Consider the following 19865-nt stretch of genomic DNA (forward strand, 5'->3'; position numbering starts at 1 on the left):
ATATGGGAGTATCGCGATGTCGCCCACATCGAGCGCAACGGACTAATCATGTTATCTTTAGGCGCCGCTATGACTAACCAATAACAGTCCTTTGATTGCAGAGAGCTTGGACTGCGTGCGGAAGCCCATATGACACGCCTCTAAAAGCTTAGATCAGCTACACACGGATGTTTGAAGCTTGGTCATTAGCTAGGAGATTTCATTCAATTACTAGCTGTGGAAAAAAAGAATGCTGAAAACAGTTATTAAGTTTGTCCGCCGCCGCGGTGGCTCAGCGGCTATGGTGCTCGGCTGCTGACCCAAAAGACGTGGGTTCGATCCCGGCCGCGGCGGCTAGAATTTCTTTGGAGGAGAAATTCTAGAGGCCCGTGTACTGTGCGATGTCAGTGCACGTTAAAGAACCCCAGGTGGTCGAAATTTCCGGAGCCCTTCACTACGGCGTCTCTCATAGCCTTAGTCGCTTTGGGACGTTAAACCCCATAAACCAACCAACCAACCAGTTATTAAGTTTGCTAAATGGGTGAGACAATATATCTGCCTAGTGGCATGAGGTGCAAATTTATCGTTCCCTTAAGGTCTATCATTTAGTGGTAGAATATGAAGTGGGCAGTGGAATTTTAGTTGCGACAGAGTGTTTCTTAGCGGTAGTAGCGGCACGCTCGTTTTTTTCTAGAGTTCTGTGACTAAAGTTCGTCTAAGGCTGTTATAAATCAAACCAGCTGCTTTTTGTTGTACGATTTCTACCTTCCTAACGCTAATTTTTGTGAAAGGTTTCCAAAATAACTCCGGAATATTCTACCATCGGCAGAACTACAGCTTTGCATGTGAGTAGGAGGACAGAAAGTAGAAAGCCTCAATGACCTCCTTCGAAAGGAACATGTTAGGGTTAGCGTTGGGTACTGCAAAGTGAATGTGCTTAGTCCGAGAGAGGTCATTAGGGATCAAGAGTCCGATATATTTATATTTTTCTACTTCAGAGAAGTGAGCGACATGCAAGACAAGTAAACTACAAGCTAGTAAACGGCATGCCGAATAACGGGTGGTAGAGAACGGGTGGTAGAAACCAACAGCAATCACTGAGTGGGCAAGGTAGATTATTTCACAGGTTTACTTCGTCCGACCTTAGGATTCTCAAAAAATTTCAAACCTTGCTGTATACAGAGCTCCTTCTGTAGAAACATAATGGATTTTCCTCTTCCTTTGTGGCCTGAGTCATGCAAGACGTGAAATAACTAGGACGATACAGTTAAATTTTTCCGACTCATTGAAATCTCCCACGTCACACATACAAAACATGCTAGATGTGCAACCTGAATAATTCCAGTTTAACGATGTTGTTTTGCCTGCAGCAAAGCCGCGCAACCACCGTTACGGAGAACAGTGATGTAATTATATGCACCTAGAATTGGAAAAAACAAGTGCCGTCTACATCCTGCTGCTGAAGCTAACACGCTCATGAAGCTAACATATATGTTACGTTGGTTACTTACTGCGTTTTTCCTATTTCAAAATAAAAAGTATTCGTTTCGTGTCCTTTCAGAAAAAGTCTTCGTGTCCTCATCGTTAGACACAATGGCAATCACCGGTGAATCATGGCGCTACGCCTGTGTTCTTCTCGTGGCCCTCGTGTTCACCCAGTCAGAAGTTCTGGAACGGAGACCGGGTTTAGCGAAATACCAGGATGCGTGGAAGGTAAGTTTCGTTAACGCTCTTAAGGACGTGCCATCGCAAATTATTTCCTCAGCAAAATCTGCCACTTTTGCATTTATCGTTCAGTCATTCCGGTCTTGTGAGATGACAGCATGAATGGCGCAGGAAGACACCTTAGGAAAGAAAATATCCTCCACGTTTCATTCATATTCTTTCGTAGGTTTTTTAGTGAGTGTGCGTTGTTAATATGTGCCATAATGCTCTATTTCTAGTGTGTCGGTATGTGTAATAAAGGCGAAAACAAATATGTCCTGATTAATTTACATTAGTACGTAAGGAAAGAAGAAAAGTTTGACCCTCTTGCAAGATATGTACCCAACTGCGCACATTACCAATGTTCAGCTTCCTGTTAGCGTACTGCTGATAATGCAGATTTCTCCGCTCCACACAATTTTATCAGCATCGACATAGTAACAGAAGTGTTTGCGGCTATATGTAGCAAGCTCCGTTGATAATATTCGTTGATAAAGTGGACTCGCAGTGCGTGGTTTAGCACAGCCATGAAACCTAATTTTGTCATTATATTTTAATTTTGTGATGTTTGGTGAACCATGAATAAATTATTACGTGTTTGCACGATCCTTAAGGTGGCCCTTCGTAATGTCGTGCTGAATAAAAGCGAAAGGTAAACTTCCCTACTACAGCTTTTCATTCTGGGAGCTGCGTACGGTGCAAATTAAGTGTGCGCTTCCCGCAACGTGTGCATCGACCTGTGCTGAGCCATGGGCAAGCATAATTCCTGTATAGCCTGCCGCGTTTTCGTCCAAATATTTTCTGCTGTTAAGGTCATTTCTAAAAAAAAAACAATTGCACAGTGAAAAGGAAATGTAAAGAGAAAAGAAATTCTTATCAGCTGAGCAAACGTCGTCCATACGTCGTATAAATATAGAGAGCGGTACATGACTGTCATATTTGCGCACATTTTTTTTAAGTACAAGTGCAAAAGACGTGAAGGAAACGTCATTTCTGGGAAAGACCGTAGCCAATGCCTTAGGCGACTTTAGTCTACTGTTTCGAAGTGAAAAGGAAATTTGCGATGCTCGCGAGTAGGAACTGCGTTAAAACAAGTGTAGCAGCCTACTAAAGCCAGCCTACTCTTACTGGCTGCACTCAAGGCTCGCAAAGTTCTTCTCTTGCTAGGTTAGCTACAAAGTTAAAATATATGCCCGACCTCCTAGGGCTGTAAATATAGCAACACGTGGAGCAAATATTCATTAGCGACCATGTGCATGCTAAATGTCGGCGTTGCCTGGTAGGTGCGTCATTAATTCGGGGCGGCGAAATACACTAAAAGGGATCTTCTGCACTAAAACGGAAGGCAGCAGTGGTTTAATAGGAGCCTTTATTAGTGGGCTTACTGAGATAGGAGGCAATGCGTTCCGCATCCTGGCGCTAATGCTTGCTATAAACACCTAAAGTCGACAAGCCATGTATGTTTGGTTCACGTACGCCGATCTGATGCTTCTCTCAGGTCCTTAGGAATTAGCTTGAACAACACTACAGGGTTTCGTTCGGTTCGCAATCATAGACTGTATCTGTGTTTTTTACTGGTGATTAGTATAAGAGCAGTCAACTAATAATTTTATTTTATTCATTTTTTATCATCTTTCTTCATTTGCTCAAGGGTTGAAACTCTACCGTTCTTGCAGCGTGGGCCTCTTGGTGTAGCACTTCATAATAATACAATTGAATAAAAAGGCATCGTAATATTATGCCCGTGCTGGGTATAACTGAACGCCTATCATTACTGTTTGAACAGAATTGCGAAACTGTTAAAAAATAACAGGGAGCGAATTATGCTTCTTGGAAGAGCTTAGACTTCTTGCTGTTTAACCGAGTCACTCTGTGGTAAGGCTCTAATATGCCAGCCGGCCGAAGGTCGTGGACATAGTTAATGAATTCGTCGAGTGTACGCACATAATCGAACCCGAGATAGCGAGACTGGACACTTTGGCTCGCCCTAACTAACTCTAAGTTCTCATCCAGCCACTCGCACCTTTGCAATATGCAGTATTCAGCTACGAGGCGTATTTGTCATAAAAGCATAATGCACAGTAAAAGGAACATTCTTGCCAGGAGCTAAATAAATAAACCTCGTGACCTAGATATTCGGACTACCTGAGGGCATATCACGAGGATTGAAATGCATTATAAAATTCGTGCTCGATGAGCACAAATGGGTGCGTGCTGCGAAACTATATCTGCCTGGATGTTAAGAAAAGTATACGCTTTACTGACTAACAATTCGCTTTTCATGTAAACGCTTCTTTATGAGGGACTGGCTGGATTTTTTCAATTCCTCGCTGGCTAGATATTTACCTTTCCTCAAGTGCGCCTTTTATTATCAATTTATTGGTAATAATGAATTTTTATTGGTAGCCAGCTGCTCTACTGGCATTAAAAATTTCGGGGACAAAAACCTTCAGACATGCTGATGTTGGCAACACTGAACCTATGCTGTGCTGCAGGAAAACACTGGTACTTGATGTCCATAGCGACATCGTTGCGCAGTTCGCCGGCATGTATTTTCGCTTCTCAATTTGGAGAATGCAGCACGTTGGAAAAGGCGGTTTCTGTAATCATTTTATGGTATAAAGCGCAAGTCCGATGATCACCAGCTCTTGCCGCACGGGTGGATTTATGTGGTTTTTCCACGCCTGTCGACACCTCAATTAAAAGTGTGGCGAGACCTGGGCTACTAATGGCAGTGGTCGCCGGACGCGGCCATTGGGAGCTCGGGCGCTCCAAAAATCTCCAGTCGAGAAAAAGCGGGGGGGGGGGGGTGGGGGGCGGATATTTATGTCGAGGAGAACGATAAACTTTATGCATTTTTACTTCCATTTGTAGGGTCCTCTCATGCGCTTAGGAACAAAGTTTATTCCCCAGAAATCACCCGTAACCCTCCTGCCAAACTGAAAGACTGCTGTTGTGGGCACAAAGGCCTGAGGCCACATTACAATTGTGGAACAATAAGACGGAAATAGTCTTCCGGCCTTTGCTACTCCTGGAAGCCATTATTGCTACTAAAGACTTCATTATCATACGTGAAGGGCTTGGAACACAATTGGCTCGAGTGTGCGCTCCTTCCGGCGTTAGTTTGTGACAAGGAGGCACATCATGTATACGTTTCCAACAGTTATCATTTAATGCATAAATTCTGGTGTAATTCAGGCAAAGGAAACCATTTTTTCCACGTTATGCTAGCTAATGTGCCAAAAGCCAGAAGCTAACATCGAAAATTTCATTTTATTTATACTTTATTTTTTCCAATTCAAGAGGTACCAGCCTGGACTAAAACCTAAACATATCGGCAGCGCAGCGTGTCCGAGGAAAACACCAACCTAACAAGAACGAAATAAATACAGTTATACAGGTAAAATACTACAGAGAGTAAGCTCGACAAAGCGCTAGAAAACAATAGCTCGAAATGCTTAAGACATATTCTTTCAGGAAAACACCTGGTACAATGTGTAGAACATTCTAGACAACTTACACATAACAAAGCGAAGTAATACTCAATTTTCTGCAAGAGACACACCTACAACACTTACAACACAAGAAACATCTCACAATACATGATTTAAGAAATCTATAATAATTTCTCCCCACAGAACAGACTGGTTGAGTGTTTATGTTAGCGTGCTGGGTCGAAATTTATTGATTGTAAACTACTGAGTATTGTAGGAATAGTATATCTCAAGGGCTGTGTATAGTTTGATGTGCGAAGTGGAGGTACAAGCTTTTGTGAAGTCCATAAAAATTCTTGTTATAATTTTCTTATTGCAAGAAGCTTCTAATACGATTTTTTGTGTTATAACGGCCATCTTTCTTGATCTGTGCTGTCTGGAACCATGCAGAAAGTAAAAAAAAAAGACAAACTGCGTTGTCTAAGCAATGAAGAAATTCTAAGGTGTGATATCTTTTAATCCTTCCGAGAAAATTAGTAATACGATAATTGGATGATAATTACTTTATGTGCCATTATCCCCGTGTTTAAATGTAGGTATTACACGAGCGGCCTGCATTTCTTTGAGAAATGTGCCTGTAGATAGAATCTGATTATAGATATTAGTGATAACTTGACACATGTTTTTAATGGCCCTAAAATTTAAAAGCCTGCACGTCGGCAGCCAGCACCATGCAACATTTCGTCCGTTTGCTTGAACTAGCCCGAGTTGATTGAACGACCAAATCGAAGGGCTCCCACCAACTTCAAGGCCCAGAGAAGGCAAACAATTTTTTCGCATACAATGTTTTATATTTTTGCTGCAACACTTGCAACAAAATACGACACGAGAAATTTCTGGACCCTCGCTGGAAGTCACGCATTAGCGCCTCCTATTTGTTCGCATAACTTGCTCAGAGTGACGCCAGATACACTCATTGGAGGGCGCTGTCTATAGTCTCAAAACCTACTGACATGAAACTTTCTCTGCATGCTCCATGTAAAAATGATTATACGGTGGGCAAGCAGTACGTAGCGACTTCGCAACACTGCAGAATGAAAGACTAATTGTAGATGGAAATCGCTCATTTTCAAATTGTAGTTACCATTGTCAAAATTAGTAATCACTATATTATTTTCTAGGTTCATTAAGCTAACCATGAGGGGTAAATCCAACGGACGACTAGGTTCAGGCCCCCATTTTGACTTCCTAGTAATGGCACAGTGATTCATACCGACGTTCCCTCAAAAGTTACTTTAGTTATTCTAGTGAAAAATATGAACTTTTTTTTCAGATAGGGTGCATTGGTTGTACGACTTTTGTGAACTTGGCAATTCGCATAGTCATAATAAGGCTGCTGTTTTATTTAGCTCTACTCTATCCGGCGTGCTGAGACATGCAATTATCATTTTTGGTACTCTATACAAATTTATGAAATTTTACTGCTGCTGTACGTTTAGCGCCACTGCCGCATATTAGTTCTATATATACGAGGGGGTACCCAAAAGAAACCGGACTTATTTTTGTTTGAACTTATTTGTTCACATTTTAAGCACAGACCTTCAATCTCCTTCAAAGTATTCCCCACTTGCAATGATACGCTTGTCGAATCTTTCATTCCATTTTTCAAAACATTGTTTAAATTCATCTTTTGTGATGCTTGACAGCGCCTCCGTCGTTTTTTTCTTCACCTCAGTAACATCAGCGAAACGCTTTCCATTCACCTATTTTTTCATTCTAGGAAACAAAGATAGTAGCACGGGGCAAGGTCGGGAGAGTATGAGGGTTGAGGAATAGGAGTCGTGCCATTTTTGGTCCAAAAGTGTCGTAGAGACAGGGCTGTGTGAGCAGGGGCATTGCCATGATGGAAAAAACCAGTTACCCGACCGCCACAAATCTGGCCGCTTCCACCGCACACTGTTGCCCAATCTTTTCAAAACATCCAAGTAGAAAGCCTGGCTAACTGTCTGATCCTGCGGAACAAATTCTCAATGGACGACTCCTCCCACGTCGAAAAAACAAATCCGCATTAGGGGTGTGCGAATATTCGAAATTTTCGAATATAATTCGAATAGTATATTTTTAGTATTCGTATTCGATTCGAAATCTAAGTATTCGTGTTGTTTCGAATATTCGATCCGACGCGAATATTCGTACCCAGCCGAATATTCTATTGCGAGCACCGGCGTTCATTTCGGTCCGCAAGTCCTATAAAAAGAGACAACAATATAGCGGCGCTCAGAGCAATGCGTAACGTTGGGCCATGCAGTAGCTGACTACGCTGGTGAGCTTCTTTGTGCCTATGCCTGCGAAGCTGGTATAGTCAGAGCTCTGCACGAAATACCTCGCAATACGTGCCAGTTCAGTGCCAAGTGAGAGGGCATTTTTGTGGCTGAAGAAGTCGCTTCAGCTAGAAGGGAACTAGCTACTTCTGCCTGACCGTGTGGAGCAGCCGGTTTTCCTTCACGACAACCTTTTATGTTCATCCCAGCAACGCGCTTTTGTACTTACGCTGCGTACTAGCCATCTTCTCTGATATTTCCACTCATCTATGAGTAATGTTCGAGACTTTGATACTTTTTGTGCAGCCACACACATCTTTTCTGTTCATTTCATCACTGATAGTTGAACTGTGATGTTCTTGGGTGCTCAAATAATGTTTTGTAGTGGTTAAATGCATCTGTCCTTGATTATTCAATATTCAATTCGATATTCGGAACCAAGTATTCGTATTCGATTCGTATTCGAAAAATTTGATATTTGCACACCCCTAATCAGCATTGTTTTGAGGTTTGGTTTCACCTGACGAGCTTTCTTGAGGCGAGGTGAATTTGAAGTTTTCCATTGGCATGATTGTTGCTTTGATTCAGGATTCGATTCAGGAACACTTGAGTTGTCCCCATAGCATCGTCCTTGTACGTCTTTCTCAATATTTCAAGAATTTCCATTCAACTTTTTCCGAGCAAAAATCAGAATTGCACCGGCGCACGCTGTTGACGAAAATCAGCATTGCAAAAACGACATTCGCACGAAACAGTCGTCACTCTAAAACTCTGCCTAAACTAGTCTGACCTCCTTCAATGACGGCACTCGGCTTACTGACTCTGGAATGTTCGTTCTATGTGCTCCTAGTGGCAAAACGCGGTACCACAGAAGCTTTGCCGACCAAAAAATTTAGTCCGGTTTTTTTTGGGTACCCCCTCGTATATATATATATATAAATATTAATCTTAAACTGTTCTTTCTCTCTTGCAGGCACTTATACTTCCGGGGAGGTACTACCTGTACATGAGGTCATATGAAGACGAGCCATTTTACGGTTTTAACAGGAAGTGTGTCTTCAACGACCTCGTTTCCATAAACGAAAAAGAAAACTATACTGTGAACGTTTTCGGATCTGTTGACCCAAAAGACGGATCTAGGCAAGTGCACTGGAGCAATGCTTGCTCAATCATTTCATTCTTTCTTTCGTCTTGCAAGATTACATTAGAGAGAGTGTCATTAGACAAAGACGAAAATTGCTTGAGTGTGGCGGTACAATGAGCGTACCTTGAAAGCAGCAAGAAAAAGCGTAAAATATTGTGGCACATGCAGGTACAGAGATAAAAAAAACTGTGCAATTATGAAAGGTCAGGGACACCAATCTCTGTTACCACGCATAGCGTCATGTCATCATCAATAGCAACTTAACTAAATCGGGTTCAGGGCAAAGGCCTCAACCACTCACATCTAATCCACCCTGTCCTGCTCCAAGGATTTAACTGGAGGACGGTTACAGAGGCCTCTCTTATCAGTATCAGTACGACACGAAGTGGACCCAATGTCTCTGCGCTGCCACTGTTCGCATGATGTTAAAGCAATTCAAGTGTCTTTTAATTATTCGGTAATACAAATGTTCCAGTGCGTTGTTCTTAGCCGTTGCCCTACTGAAGGTCAAGGAGTAATGCCACTCTTCGAGGTATGCGTTGCGCATAGCGTAATCTTCACCCTTAACGCACTTAGAAACGGGTACCTTTGCGCTCTAAACTTTTCGGCTTCTTAAGTGAGATTAGACAAACAGGCAGAAACACTGTAACTGGCCGAAGAAAAACATGTAGATGCACAGGTGAAATGCCGGCAGGAACTACTGTAGAAATGCGTGCGCATCGACTACGCTAAGATGCCTATATGTTCCCCAAAAATTTAATTATTCATCTTGCATTATCTCCCCTTCTTTCAAGCTCACCTGAAGAGCAGAGATAATTTATCCTCCTACCTGTCAGTGTCCGCTTACAACTACATTCTTAGATTGGTATCGCTGTCCATGTGAACTCCACCGTACGCATGCAAAAGTGGGTCTGCAAATTGAAGACACAGATGTATCTGTACGGAAATCTGGCCAGTTATTCCTTAAAATTATTTCTTTAAAACGACTATCGGTGAGGAAAGAAGCAAAAATTCGGTCACACTCAGGCGTGAGCGTTGTTGTTGCATGGTTTAGTTTGATCCTGTTCATCGCCGCTGTAGCCTGAAATTACCTGTCTGGAAATTGCCTATCAAAGTGGAGCTTGAGGCCTCAGCTTTGGGTCCACGCTCTACTGAAAGGGGCACAATGCTTCCGACAAGCTGACACACAAAGCCTTCGAAATCAGCGTGGCTCGCTACGCATCTCCCAACATCTATCAGAATGAGATAACACTTCTAAGATTTACTGGAACGAAAGCTTTCTCGGGTAAGTTCTTTGAGCGAATTTCATGCCGCTGTATGACCAACCAGAGCTCATATTACAAATTAGGGCATCACTTCTAGGTTAAACCTGGATATGTATGACGAATGGTGCGATGGAAGCACATATATATGCATGCGCGAAAATTTCAAGATGACCGCACTTCTTCAAAACGAAAAGTAATTTTGGCTTTTCTGAACAGCTGTGTAGAATTTGGCACCCTAATCCTACATGACTCGCCAACACAGAGACTTTCGCATAAAGTAATACACAGCATAATATTTAATCCATATATTTGCGTACTAACAATCGCTATGAACTTCTAGAGTCAGTGCCCTTGTGCTGAAAGCCTCTATTTGCAGTCGGTAGAATGATACCTCTCGAGGCTGACCCCTGCAAATGTTACTCTTCAAAAACTGAGTTCTTCCGAGTGGCAGGTCAGGTCATCGACATTCGGTCAAATTTCCGGGAGCTTGCTAATGGCAAAATAGAGACTCCGACGCACAGCAGTGGAGATTATTGAATATTTTACATATGATCCGAATTTATTTGAACTCCCGTTAGCATCATTTGCTATCTAGCCTTCAAGATATAGCTTCAAGCATCATCAAGAGATAAAATTTTCAACCGAGCAATTTCATTTATGTTTCTTCCATTTTTAAGCGGTCGCAAATGAATGCATCTAAAGTTCTGAAATTTCCTGTTTTTGCTCTGTACTCTACTGCGCTGAAAAAGCCTTCTGTGATTTTACATATGCACGGCTACGTCTCTCAGTATGTTGTGTAACATGCGCATATTTTTCCCCTGCAGTAAAAACCTTACAGCGTATGCCTGGGCTGAAGCGTCGGAAGGATATCGCATACCAAACCTGATAGAATCATCCACATCACTCGGTAAGGCCGCAGTATCAGGTGAAGCCTTTGCTTTGCCAATGGAAGAATGTTTTACGGGTATAATGATAGTGTGGTGAAGAGCACTCAAGAAAGGCAAGAAAAACCGCGTAAGTTTCGACTGTGGTTGATTTTCTTAAAATACAGTATCTGCTTTATAGATAGGTTGGGTAACATTGCAAATGCTACTATTTGTAGCAGCAGATGCCTCGACCAACGAAGGAGGACAAAGGATGAAGTAAACAAAGCCTTAGGAACAACGCAAAGGGGGAAAGCAGGTGGGGAGGACCACGTAACAGCAGATTTGTTAAAGGACGGAGGAGAGATTGTGCTACAAAAACTAGCCACCCTGTATACGCAATGTCTTGTGACCTCGAGAGTACCAGAAGCTTGGAAGAACGCTAACATTATCTTAATTCATAAGAAAGGAGACGTCAAGGACTTGAAGAATTACAGACCGATCAGCTTATTGTCCGTTTCCTACAAAGTATTTACTAAGGTAATCGCTAATAGAGCAAGGACAACCCAAGACTTCAATTAACCAAATCATCAGGCAGGCTTTCGTAAAGACTACTCGAGAACAGACCATATTAACGCTATCAATCAAGTGATAGAGAAATGCGGAGAATATAACCAACCCTTGTATATAGCCTTCATTGATTGCGAGAAAACATTTGACTCAGTGGAAACCTCGGCTGTCATGCAGGCATTGCGGAATCAGGGTGTAAAAGAGTGTTATGGGAAAATATTGGAAGATATTTACAAAGCCTGCACAGCTACTATAGTGCTCTATAAAGTCAGCAATAAAATTACATTAAAGAAAGGTGTCAGGCGGGGAGACACAATCGCACCAATGCTATTCACCGCCTGTTTACGGGAAGTATTCTGGGACCTGAAATGGGAATAGTTTAGGATAAGAGTTAATGGAGAATACCTCAGTAATTTGCGATTCTCTGATGACATTGTCTTGCTAAGTCACTCAGGACATGAATTAAAAAGCGCGATTAATGCGCTAGACAGGCAGAGCACAACAATGTGGCTAAAAATTAACTGACAGAAAAAAAAATTAATGTTCAACAGTCTAGCAAGGTAACAGCAGTTCGCAATTAGTTATGATATGCTGAAAGATGTAAGAGAATATGTCTACTTAGGGCAAGTAGTGAGCGATCATTCCAATTATGAGAGGTAAATAACCAGAAGAATAAGAATTGGGTGGAGCGCAGTGGCGTAGCCAGAAATTTTATTCGGGGGGAAGAGGGGAGGGGCTCATGTTACAACGCGACCTCCTCATAGAATTTGTGGAGGGATCAAACACAAAAATAATAACTGCATTGATATTGACAATGCCATTGCGTATTACATAATGCTACGCACTGTCTAGACAAGAGAAATATGTATTTTTGAAAATAAAAGAATGTATTCGTATGTCCTAAACATCGTGGCAGACTTAACTGATACGAATGCTTACATGTGTTTGCGTATTTATCTAGTAAAGAAAATATCACACGAAGTCTAGAACTTGATCAGTCCGAAACCATCAAAGCAGTGCACACCGCTGATAAGAAGCACCTAAAGGCCATGAAATGGCCAAGTAGAGGTTAAATATCTTGATGAATCTTTGTGGTTCAAGAACCTTTACATTTTTGTACATATGCGACGGCCAGGAGAAAATCGCAATGGCGCTGTCTTTCGTTCCAGTGTGCCGCGCAGCAGCAGCCGTCACCGGTCATGTGTTGCGAGTTGTTGCAACGAAATTTTAGTCGCAATAGCAAGCACATATATACATGAGGAGTTCTATAAAATATACATTAGAAATGCGAAGGTAAAATTTATAATATTCTCTTCTGTGGCATGACGGCACAAATAAATCACCACAATGCTTCGTCTCATCGGACCTCGCTGCCTGCTGTGTAAACTTGTCTGATAGTGTTTTGATTTGGCTTGCCTCGTTGTATAGTCCCATGTACGAAATTAAAAATTCAGCGCACCCTTGGCGTCAGAAGTTTATAAGAATAATAAATTAATTGAAGTTCCCGATTTGAAAATCTAAACCATGACTTTCGAAATGTCAGTGCAGCTTTCCCGTCCAAAGTTTAAAACTTTATATCCATTAAGTTTCGGAATCGAAACGCGTGGCTCCGTAGACTCCGCGGCCGCCGCGAGATGCCACGGGGAGCCCGCTTGCCATCGATAGGCCTTTGAGAGTTTATGCTAGGATGGGGCTCCTTGCGTTACGTGACTCCATGTGCATGGGCGTTGCCATGAAATCCAAGCTGAGTTAGCAATGTTCGCGCCAAAATGTCTTGTCTAGTCTGAAAAAGAAATTTTAGGTGACAAAATTCGGAATGACTTCCTGCGCCGGTGGTTGTTTTGGTCAGCGGTGCATGACAGTTCAAAAAAATTTTGTGGGGAGCTGAAGCCCCATAAGCCCCCCTGCCTACGCCCCTGGTGGAGCGCATATGGCATGTTCTCTCAGATCATGAATGACAGTTTGCTAATATACCTAAAGTGAAAAGACTGCAACAGCTGTATCTTACCGGTACTCACTTATGAGGCAGAAACGTGAAGGCTAACAAAGAGGGTTCAGCTTAAGTTAAGGAAAACGCAGCGAGCTATGGAAAGAAAAATTATAGGTGTAAAAGTCAAGAGATCGAAAGCGGGCGGAGTGGGTGAGGGAACAATAGCGGGTTAATGACATCCTAGTCGAAATCAAAGAGAAATGGGCTTGGGCAGGGCATGCAATGCGAAGCAAGGAGGAGGAGGATGCAGAAGAGGAAAGGCAGGGAGGTTAACCGAAATAATAATCGGTTTGCTACCCTACACGGGGGGAAAGGAGTGAGGGGATAAAAAAAAGAAAGAGAAATGAGAGTAACAGAAAATTGAAGTCACTCTAAAACGTCAATGTTCGTTAAAGTCACAGCCTATCGTGCAGACCAGAAGTTCTCAAGAAGCGGAGCAGTGCCTTGGAGGCCTTCTCCGCCGACGACCGCCGTGGCCAGGGGCCGAGAATCTTCATTTCCGTGAGTGGGCGTGGATCTAGGCGCTCCAGCGCACGGCTGAGAGACTGCCTTTCGGTGGTGTAGGCAGGGCAGTCGCAAAGAATGTGGGTTATAGTCTCGTCAAGCCCGCAGATGGCACATGCAGGGCTATCATCCATACCGATTAAGAATGAATAATGGTGGGTGAAAGCTACACCAAGCCAGAGGCGGCACAGCAAAGTTTCTTCTCGTCGTGGTAGGCCTGATGGTAGCCGGTGCTTCAGATCTGGGTCCAAGGATTTTAAACGGGAATTGCAAAATTGGCCGGAATTCCACGCGGCAAGCGTGATGTCCCGCGCAAGTGCGCGAAGCCTGCTCGCTGCGTCTGATCTCGAAATGGGGATCGACACAAAATCGCCGTCGTAGTGAGCAGTTCGCGCGACCTCAACCGCGCGGTGATTGCCTGCTATGCCGCTGTGCCCCGGTAGCCATTGGTAGATAATGTCATGTCCTTTGTTGATGGCAGAGTGATGTAGTTGTCGAATTTCTGCGACCAGTTGTTGATGGGCTTCACGGCGAAGAGCAGCTTGTAAGCCTTGGAGGGCAGCTTTAGAATCGGTGAAAATAGACCACCGCTGAGGGCGCTGCTGACTGATGTATTCAATGGCAACACGAAGAGCGGTGAGTTCTGCAACCGTCGAACAAGTGGGGTGACCTGTCCTAGCTCTAATCTCTGTCCGGTGGTCCTTAAGGGTACCGGAGTGGATTCCAAGAGAAGGCAAACGTAGCAGGGGGCGCAGAAAGTTGGGTGGGCGGATGAGATTAAGAAGTTTGTGGGGATACGGTGGCTGCAACTGGCAAATGACTGGGTTAATTGGAGTGACATGGAGAGGCATTTGCCTTGAAGTGGGCGTATTCAGGCTGGCGATGATGATGATGATGATGATGCCTTGGCCAAGTTATCTACTCTATATATCTGATTCTGGGTAAGAACTGCTATCTTATAAAGCTTCCTTGGGATTACCTTCAAAAACCACTCGCATGTTACTCATTAGGTACTTGGCAGCTTTTCTGAAACTAATTTTTGGCTAAACGTGAAAAATTCAGATTTCGAGACCCGGCCGTCGAAAGTGGTGCTTGGAATTCAGATTGATCATCGCAAGGTATTGCTTATGCGCCAATAACCAGGAAGACAATGTTCTATTGGTTGGTTCGTAATGTCCTTTTCCGCAGGCATGCGCTCGCTGAGTGCGAATCTCCTAGAGATATGTTTGTTCAGATTATGAATACAGCGCTCATGTTGTCTGCAGCGCTCATTATTTATTGCAAAAAATCATACGACCTTACGACAAGATGCTACAAATCTAAAAATATGCTATATGTAGTATTATTGGCTTGCAGGTTACTTCTACGGGAGCACCTTCCCACTGCGACTTTGATTTTGATTCCACCTTCACTTTTTCGTTGAGCTGCTGCATTGGCCTCTGATGTGTGGTGCATACAAACCGGTGGAAGGGGGCGGTGGGTGGTGCGTGAGGTTCTGTAGGCTGAAGGTGGATGGGTGGTGCGTTGCGGGTGGGCGTCTGGAGGATGAAGGCCAGTGGCTGGGTGAAGCTGGGTTATAATGTGGATGTGAGGAGCAGAGTGATGAGCTCCTCAAAGGGTATTTAGCAGGGCTGAGACTTCCTGCGGGTAAGGCTGATAGGGTCTACTTGTGGGGGACGCTTCTGGGTAGTGGATTTGGGTGGTGGGTGAATATGGCTGTAAGGGTGGTCGCTGGTACTGGGACCACTTTACACCCTGAGATTTCACACGTCGAAGCCGTTGTTTTCGGGAAATGTCGCTCTTACTTCGACGGCAATAAGAAAATCTCCAATCTTAGCCGTAAAATCAAGGCCTAAAAAGACACACCGATTTCGAGTAGATGTTGCGCTGCTCAGATATCCGTGTCAGACCAAGCCTTAGGAGTGTAAGCTGGAAAATCTGCTAAGAGCCTTCATTCAGCCTTGAGGCTTCTGGTTTCCATGTTCGGCAGTAGAAGAAAACTGTTTGCGTAGCGTGCTGAATTAAAAACTTTTCCTCTCCTGCAGGCTGGTGGTTTTTAGATAATAGCGCTGACTCTTTGAAAGGCGGAAAATTTGTCCGAATTATTGGTGTTTAAAGAGTGCACACTGTTGGGTTAGTCGGTCGTACATCGTCTGCGCTTATCCTTGCGCTCTTCGCGTCTATTGTTTAATTTCCAAGATCTCCAAGTACGAACTAAGCGAATTCAAACTTCAGCCGACAGTACAACGCCATGTAACCATTTTTGCTTAGAAGTTGTCCTCAGGGTTGCAGGGAGACAGCAGACTACGCGTGTAACACAGCTGCATACCTGTTTTTTTTTTCTCACAATTGCAAACAACGCGCCTAGCGTTGAGAGCCGGCAGCACTTGACAACACCGCCATGCTAACACGAGTATCAAACTCCATTTGTATAAATTGATTTTGATCAATAAAGAGCGCACAGCGTGGTGGACAAGCCCGAGAATTTCCTAGGCAAGCTCGACGTGCGGTGTTCATTTTTTTTCTGACCACGCCCATCGTCTACAGCAGCCTCATTCCATGTCGGTGTACACTCAAGCAGAAATCGGGCGACAGCCACTGAACGGTGCGCGCCTCCCGCCCTCACATTTGGAAAACAGCGTGAGAAGTCAACCCGTTCTGCCCCAAAAGGCTTTTTTATAAGTGACGCTGGCGCTCATTACCATTTATAGTCGGAGGTCTTAAAACCATATCCGGGATCGCAACGACTGGCTGGGTGCGTTGTCTTCTATATTGCGCCTACATTGAAATAATGCCGGCAGGTAGGGTTGACAGAATTCGGAGATTATATGAGATTTTGAAGTCTATTTTTCAGGTGAGATGGCTCCAAGGAGTGATGAACTGTCCATATTGTCTCGTATAGACCAGCTTTCCGTGGCGGTGTGCGCATGAGCACATTTAAAATTTCGTGTTAAGCACGACATCGGTTGCATGTGTCGGTATTTTGCAAATTAAATATTCTCATGGGTGGTTCTGACTGGTAACGGAGGGCTGAAACGCCAGGACTGCTAGCTATTCGCAGCGAAGAACATGTTCGACCACTTATGAAAGCTAAACAAAGAACAATCTATTGCTGGTAATGCAACGATAAAAGGATTTTGAATGACAGCCTTCCTGAAGCAGTCGTTTGAAGTTTAGTTTATTAAACTATATCATGTTCCAGAGCTTATGGGGCTGTCGCTAAAAACAACGTAAATAATCTATTGATAGGTGCCCTTAAAGCGGTAGAAATCGACTGCTCATGAGGTACTAGGAAAAGTAGAGGACGCTATCACATTTGAAAGTGCATTTGCGAGCGAACTGGGTAATCTATGAAGGTGTAATTCAGTACAAATTGCCGATACTTGGCGCAATGTAACTACAATGGCATTGCAAGCGCGTAATAGTGCCCTAAAAGAAGGGAAGAAAATGGGTAAAGTTTCATTTGTGGAGTGCGCGAGCTATCTTGTAACTTAAATAATATCATACAGCATAATTGTTGGGACTAGCCCAACTATCGATTCTACTACGCAGTATGACACCTGGCGAGTATTGTCCGCGCCGTGAACAGTCAATGTGTAAATCAAAGTCCGTCTTACATTGGTAAGGGCTCTGCAACACCTTTCAATCGAACAGAAGAAGGGCCTTCGAGTCCTAGGGCTCGTTAAGAGTGATGTCGTTTTGATATGTTTTTTTTTCACAATCATATAACAACAGTCCAGTCTATTTAGGGTCCAAGGGCATGGGGAGATCTTCGTCTTCTTAACAAATTGGAATTTTGAAAAGTCGTTAATAAGTCAAGAGGAATCACTTAGCAAGTTCTACTTGCACGAAAAAATTCATAATGCAGCCCACTGAGTTTGGTCTTGCGTTCTGCCCTAATAAGGGCAGAACACGTTAAGATGACGTTAAGGATTGACGTCGCTGTGCACTACACATCCCGAAAAACGGGAGCGGCGTAAGGCATTGCTAGTAAAATGTGCCGTCTCGCAACTGGCATTGTTATTCACAACGTCTTGAAGTATGCGCGCAAAAATGGAAAATAGAGCCCAAGAACTGCACGAGAAGACATAAGGTACAAAATTACGACGAGCAAAAAGCTCACCAAGTGTCACCAATTTCCAGAAATGGCGTGTCGCTGCGGAGTGAGCACACGTTATAAAGATCTGCCTCTCATATATAAAAGCTAAAAAACAGCAACAAAAACTAATATCACTTCTCTTCATTAAGCTCAGTCCTTTATAAAGAAGTGTGAATGAACTGCTAAAGCACATGAGGCGTTGCGTACAAATGCACACTGGTTTTAGATTTTTCGGAGAGTTCAGAATTTATAGGCAGACAAGCTACACGTCAGCGCTTGCTCGTGTTGTGCTTGTTTCTCGTCGATGTTCTCATAGGCGTGGAGTCAAGAGGGGACGCTACATCAACTAGACGAACCGCAAGCTTTGAAGTTGGCATCTCTAATCCGTTAATGTCACCTGCCGCACCAATTCGTTGAACCTCAGTGCTGATATGTGCTCATTTTGCTTAGATATGTCCCAGTCCTTACAAGATCTCTGTGCAGGGGTTACTATTAAGAAAGTGCTTCAAATGAATTTGAATAAAAGATATACGGTGGCGGCAGCACTGAAACAGCCTGGTGTCTGAATATTGCCACGTATCATTGTAGCGTCCGTTCTTTCGCGCAAGGCCGCAGAAAAGGGATGTTATCATTTTTGTTCGTGACGCGAGAAGCGACCGGACTAATCTCGTTTGTTCACAGCCATGAACAGTTGCATCGACGTGTTTCTAGATTACTCTAGATGATCTCGACCTGTTATCCCGAAGTTTCCTTGCCGGCTTTAAATTGAACGATGCCGCGAGCAGCGGGCATTCGTAGTTCGACGACTGACGAGCACGTTTGTTGCTTACGCCGCCGCCGAGTGATTCAGTTCTTTTGCGGGTGCAAGTCAGCCCAAATAAAGAGCTTCGTTTGCAAGGCTTGTTGCTGTTTTGCTGACTGCTGGATTGCCGTCACTACAACGTGACAATATGGCTGAATAGAGTACCCCTCTTTTCTCTCTGGCAGAAAAAGACTTCACCGTGAGGTACGCCATGGCTTTCCTTGAGTACAATAACTGCGAAATAATGAGAGTTCTGCATCGCAAAAACGGTGAGTAGTGGGTGGATTTCTATAGTGCTCTAAGCAGCGTCCCTTTCCTGTGGAGTACACAATAACTTTTATTTGATCGAGGCCTTCTTTCTTTCAGGCTGTGAGCTGTGGGTAAAAGAAGTTGACAGGATTACATCGTCCTGTTTCTTCATATATGATCTACTCTGTGGCCCAGACAAGTACATTGTTTACGACAGAAAGCTCTGCGATAAGAAGTAAAGAGGTTGACGCGGGATTGAAAAATAAACAAAAAAACGCTCCTTGTGGCCTTTGTGTCATGCTGGTTTTCGGCAAACCAGCAGTCGCTTTTATGGTGCTTGCGAGAAGAGCTCCCATCCCGACTAAAGCTTAAAAAACCAAGCACTTCGAAGGCTAACAGAGATTTGTTCTGCCTTATAGTTTGGAAGAATGCGACTTTCCGAGAATTTGCAGATACTTCATGACGCGCTGGTCGGAATGCCAAGCATGCAGCGGTGTTGCAAATGTCTTTGAACGACGGCGATGATCTTTGCACTGAAAGGTTCCGGGTTGAAGTTCCCCATGCTAATGGAGCGGAGAACCTGGTCAGCGCAGCGCGGCCCGGTGAAGGGACTTGCGTACTGGCAGGTGGCAACGTCGGCGCCGATGTTTTAAATTCTTGGTTTGCACGCAGCGCCACCGTAGATGAAAAGGAAACGGAAATTATGCAGTGTGGGAGCCGTGGTTTGGCTCTTCGCAAGAGTGGAGCTTTTGCATGAGAAGTTCTGCACAGCGTCAGTGATGTTTATGCTGCGGTCATGATATATGCAGAGCGCTAGTTATTGAGAATTTCGCAACGAATTTCACGGCGTGCATACTCATCAGGTACTAAAAGGTACCTCTTTACTCTTGCACACAGTTAGTGCTGAATAATACGTATAATGCAATCAAAAATTGGTGAGG

General features: G+C 43.8%; 1 protein-coding gene across 1 annotated transcript; it reads left to right on the forward strand.

Annotated features, from left to right (window-relative positions):
• The first annotated feature begins 1572 nt into the window (after positions 1-1572).
• On the forward strand, positions 1573-19163 carry LOC149344135 (female-specific histamine-binding protein 2-like). The gene is made up of 5 exons (XM_089547156.1): positions 1573-1692; positions 8412-8578; positions 10672-10754; positions 18861-18944; positions 19042-19163. The coding sequence occupies exons 1-5, from the start codon at positions 1573-1575 to the stop codon at positions 19161-19163; spliced, it is 576 nt and encodes a 191-aa protein (XP_089403282.1).
• The last annotated feature ends 702 nt before the right edge of the window (positions 19164-19865 follow it).

Source organism: Amblyomma mixtum, chromosome 5, assembly GCF_055824585.1.
Source record: "Amblyomma mixtum isolate Tamu chromosome 5, ASM5582458v1, whole genome shotgun sequence".
NCBI classification, from domain to species: Eukaryota; Metazoa; Arthropoda; class Arachnida; order Ixodida; family Ixodidae; genus Amblyomma; species Amblyomma mixtum.